Raw genomic sequence first — 4,730 nt, 5'->3', positions numbered from 1 at the left:
TTTTTTTTTTCCTCCACAGGGGGTTATTTCATTGTAAAAGGTCAGGAGAAAGTCATTCTGATCCAAGAACAGCTGTCCAAGAACCGAATCATTGTGGAGCAGGACAGGAAGGGTGCAGTTGGAGCATCAGTTACCAGGTACTGTACGGTAACAACATATCCATTAGCAGCTGTTCATCCATGACTTTAAAGTCGCCTTCTTGGCAGACATGTAAAGAAAAAATCAGCTGTTTCTTCTCAGTAGCTGTCTTGTTTGACCATCTTAACCTTTTCCTTTTATTGGCTTCTTCTTTGCGATTCTGCCCAGAAGCGCAGAAGTGTGGAGACGACTCAACAGTGTGGATGCTGTGACTGGTGCTTGGTGGAAACCATAAAGTGAAGCTGCTAATTTAAGACCTGTGAAACTCTGATATATTCGTGGTCATTCCAGTTCATCAAATCTAAAAGGAAAAAATTTCCACCAGGACTGTGATCATCAGTCTTTCTTGAATTAATTCCAGGGAAAGATGCACTAATTACTAGGAATTATGCAACATTATCCTTGGAATGTTTTAGGGGAAATCCCTGGTATCTCAGGAGTGTAGCTTATGATAACATAGACTGATGGATGCTTAAAGGTCAGAAAATATTTGAGTGTCCTGTCTGTGATAGCAGATGTTGGAGGCCACGATTCTGCAGACTGGCACTTAGTTTACAGATTCTCGTACACAAGGTTCGTGGCATTATTTAAGTATGATTTAAAATAAAAGTTTAAATCACGGCAATTGTTTTATAGACATTAAAGCTTTAATAAGGAACAGCACTGTTTTATCTGGCTGTAGTGTCCTATTTCAAATCTCAGATGGTCACGTGGGAGACATTTGATGACCTGACACTGAATGACCCTTACACCCTTGCTCAGTTGCGCACTCGGTTGTCCAACTTTGCACTTCTCTGTGAAAGGAGGAGCAAACTCTACTCTTCTAAATGAAAAGAATACATCACTGTAGATGTTGGCTGGAGTTAAAGTGTAAACCTTTGTTTTTTGTTGTTGTTTTTAAGCCTATACAAGAAGTAGATCTATGTATAGCTTAAGCTTTTAGTCTTATATTAGTGGATCCATCTAATTTCTGACTCATTTTCCAATTTGGGGTTGTGTTGGAGCTCTGCTCAGATTCCTAGATCAGCAGAGAAAACCATTCACACCTTTGACCAGTTTATTATCACTAATTAAGTTTTTGGACTGTGGGAGGAAGTCTGAGTATGCAGAGAGACCTCACACAGTTATAAGGTGAACATGCAAAAGAACAAGAACATGACACTAAACATGCTCGTGTTTGCTCTGCTCTTTGTGTCCTCTCCAGCTCCACTCATGAAAAGAAAAGCAGAACTAATATTATTGTTAAACAAGGCCGTTTCTACTTGAGACACAACACGCTGTCAGAGGATGCCCCCATTGCAATCATATTTAAGGTAGGGGTGATTTTTTTTTTTTTCTTTGTGAGTCTGCTGAAATAAGTCCAGTAGGTGGTGCTATAGCACAGGTAAATGGTCAGAGATGAAGATGTTTGTGATGTTATTGCCTTACAGATTGAAGCAAAGACTTGTGAGTGTTTCCAAACTCTCTGTCTTTGTTTTTGCTACAGCTTGAAGTTGTTCCAAAGCTTAAGTTACATATATAGAGAAGTGTTTTTATATGAGATGGTGAATAGTTTTAGAACTCTAGTTTCATTAGTTGCTCGACTGATTACATTTCTTACACCACCTCAGAATGAAAATGTTAGCTGACAGCTGGTATCATGAACTTCTTTGCCCTCTGAGGAGAGACCTCTTCAAACATGTTACCTTATGATGCTGCATGCTCGCTGTGTTTTCACTGCACGTGTTTGCCGGGTAACGTCTTCCCCAGCCCTCCCTCTGTTTGGCAGCGGCTGCAGAGACGATCTGGAATCAGTTCCCACAGCTTCACATTTCCATAAGCAAATGTCAGGCAACATTATGACTCCCTCCTCACCTCACCCCTCCCTGTGAACACTCCTGTCTCATGTACTCCCCCTTCCCGGTTAAGCTTTTATGTAAATATAACAAGATTTTTATTTTTTGTAGTTGTACAAATATTTTACACACACCGTTTACATGTCATCCACACAGGGGATGGGTGTGGAGAGTGACCAGGAGATAGTTCAGATGATCGGCACAGAGGAGAGTGTCATGGCCAGCTTCGCCCCGAGCCTGGAGGAGTGCCAGAAAGCGCAAATCTTCACACAGACTCAGGTATTTTATCAATCCAAGAGAGCCAGAGCAGGCCGGTGTTATTTCAAGCTTAAACAAACACTCTGGTCAGTTTAGCCCCATTTACTCGATGTTAGATTGAAGCTTTAATTATCTTTGAATTTTGATTTCCAAAGACAATATACTGGTAATATAAGGGAAAAAAGTAATATTACAAAACTGAAGGAGCACTAAAAAGCACTGAAAGTACAGTGCTAATGTTTATGCTATAAAAGAACTACAGTAATAAGGGTTATAAGACTTGAACTTCACCACCACTAACAAGAGAGATGTCGTAACATGCATGGGATGTACATCTCGGTTAAATCTGTGCTGTAGGTATGCTGTAACCGTAGACTATTCTCTCACCTTAACCTTAGCACAGAAATGGTCCTAGCACCACCAAAGATGACCAATTGGTCACGTAGCCCAGAACCTCAGCCTGTTGTTTGTTCCCGGCTCGTTTTTGTAAATAAGCTCCCCACCTTCATATTTACAGATGTGACAAGTTAAAATCACACAATAAAAATAAACTGTTCATGCACATCTAGAGTGGAAGTTAATTTTCTGACTGTTTATTAAACAGAAATGTTCCTCGTGCTCAAGTGAATGAAATCCTGATTCAAAAAACTGTTTAAAAAATAATAATTTTTGGGTGAGAGCACGTAAAAGTCGGTGTGAATTGCTTGGCATCTCTAATGTGCGATCATTAGCTGCGGATGTGTGCAGAGCAGGATGTTGTTTCTGTTTCTATTGGCTGTCTGCTGTCAGAAGGTATTTTCTTTGTCTCTTTGAGATCAGATGACGAAGGTTTTGTCTTACCAGCCAGTTAAGTAATGCTTTTCATGGGGATTTCATGAGGCCCACGTGTTTTTCTTTGACATCGACAGATGAATGCAATCGGCCAATTTGTTTTTCATAAAGATTATGTTGTTAGAGGAACCGCTGATGCATTGATGAGTCCACATTTGCTTCCTAGCAACCGGTCGCCACAGCTCTCGTGTTCCTCTGTCTGCCAGCCTCCGTGATGTCTTTTCATGGTATTCATTGGGTCATTGTATTGTGCACAATGAGGCCTAAATCTATATAATTAAAGGCAGATAAGGCTTAAGAAACATTGTTATCAGATTATGATAAATAATCTGGCAAAACCAAATTTGACTGTCATCTTCTTTTCTTTTTTTGAATCCGGACACTGTTGATTACATCTGATTTCTTTTTTTTTTAATTTCTCTAAATTAAACAGATTTTTTTTTTTTACCTTTACCTTAAAGAAATATTAACAATAATTATTTTTATTTTTTATGCAGTTTTGAGGGCAAGTTGGGTGGTCCATCCTTATTAACCTTTGACCTTTGCTATAATTCTGTTGAGGACTCCAGCTGGGCGCTTACTCAGGTGTGGGTGATGTGCACATTGTTCCCTTTGTGGTTCACTTGACCTACCAAGAGTCTGATACACGATTCTTCGTTCTCTGTTTAAAAATTCAGAATGTTGATCTTTTGCACAAAATATCTCCTCGAGACTGTAACATTAATTTATATTAATATTTATTTATATTTGTTGTTTTGGACATTTTTGTTGGTTGGAAAATTAACTGATTCTCATGGTGCGTTCCTTGTCTGACTGACAGTTGATGTAACATATACACACAGCTTTATTAGGAACACCTGCTCAACTGCTTGTTAACACAATATGGCAACAAATCAGTGAATTTAGGTTTTTAGACTTGTTCAGAATGGCTGGCTGAAGTTCAAACTGAGGATCAGAATGGGGATGAAAGTTGATTTAAGTTCCTTTGAACATGCCATGGTTGCTGGTGCCTGATGGGCTGATCTGAGTATTTCAGAAAATGCTGATCTGCTGGGATTTCTCCACACAACCATCTGTATGTATCTGAAACAATCCAGTCAGCCGCAGTTCAAGCGGCTGACTTGAACTTCTTCAAGCTGGTAGGTAGCAGTACTCAAATAACCATTCTTTATACCTAAGGTACCAGAAGAGTATGAGTGCTGCGAACTACAGCAGCTGAAGACCACACCTACTGTCAGCCAAGAACAGGAAACTAAGGCTACAGTTCACATAAGAGTCATTAGAACTCGACAATAGAAGATTAGAAAAATGTTGGCTCATTAGGTTCTCTTCCACAGTGTGTCCTTGTCCTCCTCCTGTCTTCCTCACCCCCAAATTAGTCATGTTGGTAAAAATATTTATGTTCCTCAAAAGGTTGAATCAAATGTTGTTTGGCTGCTCTGTTTCAGGCCCTGAGGTATCTTGGGAATAAAGTGCGCAGACAGCGGATGTGGGGAGGCCCCAAGAAAACAAAGATGGAAGAGGCCAGAGAGCTGTTAGCATCTCTCATTCTCACACATGTGCCTGTATGTAAACAGAATGCTCATCACGATAACTGGCATTCACACTAAAATGTTACTCGACAAAATGTAAAGACTGTATAACTTGTGTCCAGGTGAAAGAGTTTAA

The 4,730-nt window shown here is 39.8% G+C and overlaps 1 protein-coding gene across 1 annotated transcript; it reads left to right on the top strand.

Annotated features, from left to right (window-relative positions):
- The first annotated feature begins 6 nt into the window (after positions 1-6).
- Positions 7-4,710, top strand: LOC102292085 (DNA-directed RNA polymerase III subunit RPC2). The gene is made up of 4 exons (XM_014331638.2): positions 7-137; positions 1,343-1,451; positions 2,130-2,252; positions 4,511-4,710. Exons 3-4 carry the CDS (start codon positions 2,133-2,135, stop codon positions 4,670-4,672), a joined length of 282 nt encoding a protein of 93 aa, XP_014187124.2. The 5' UTR covers positions 7-137; positions 1,343-1,451; positions 2,130-2,132; the 3' UTR covers positions 4,673-4,710.
- Positions 4,711-4,730: the final 20 nt, after the last annotated feature.

This window comes from Haplochromis burtoni, unplaced genomic scaffold (genome assembly GCF_018398535.1).
Source record: "Haplochromis burtoni strain Fernald_Lab_line unplaced genomic scaffold, NCSU_Asbu1 Contig_4081, whole genome shotgun sequence".
NCBI lineage: Eukaryota > Metazoa > Chordata > Actinopteri > Cichliformes > Cichlidae > Haplochromis > Haplochromis burtoni.
The sequence above is the reverse complement of the archived record's forward strand: the minus strand, read 5'-3'. Positions and strand labels throughout refer to the sequence as shown.

What these genes read in the sequence shown, in the direction of transcription:
- LOC102292085 (XM_014331638.2), top strand. Translation starts at nt 2,133, where the DNA reads ATGGGTGTGGAGAGTGACCAGGAGATAGTTCAGATGATCGGCACAGAG. An exon ending in AAATCTTCACACAGACTCAG is followed by an intron (nt 2,253 to 4,510) that starts GTATTTTATCAA and finishes GCTCTGTTTCAG; the next exon opens with GCCCTGAGGTATCTTGGGAA.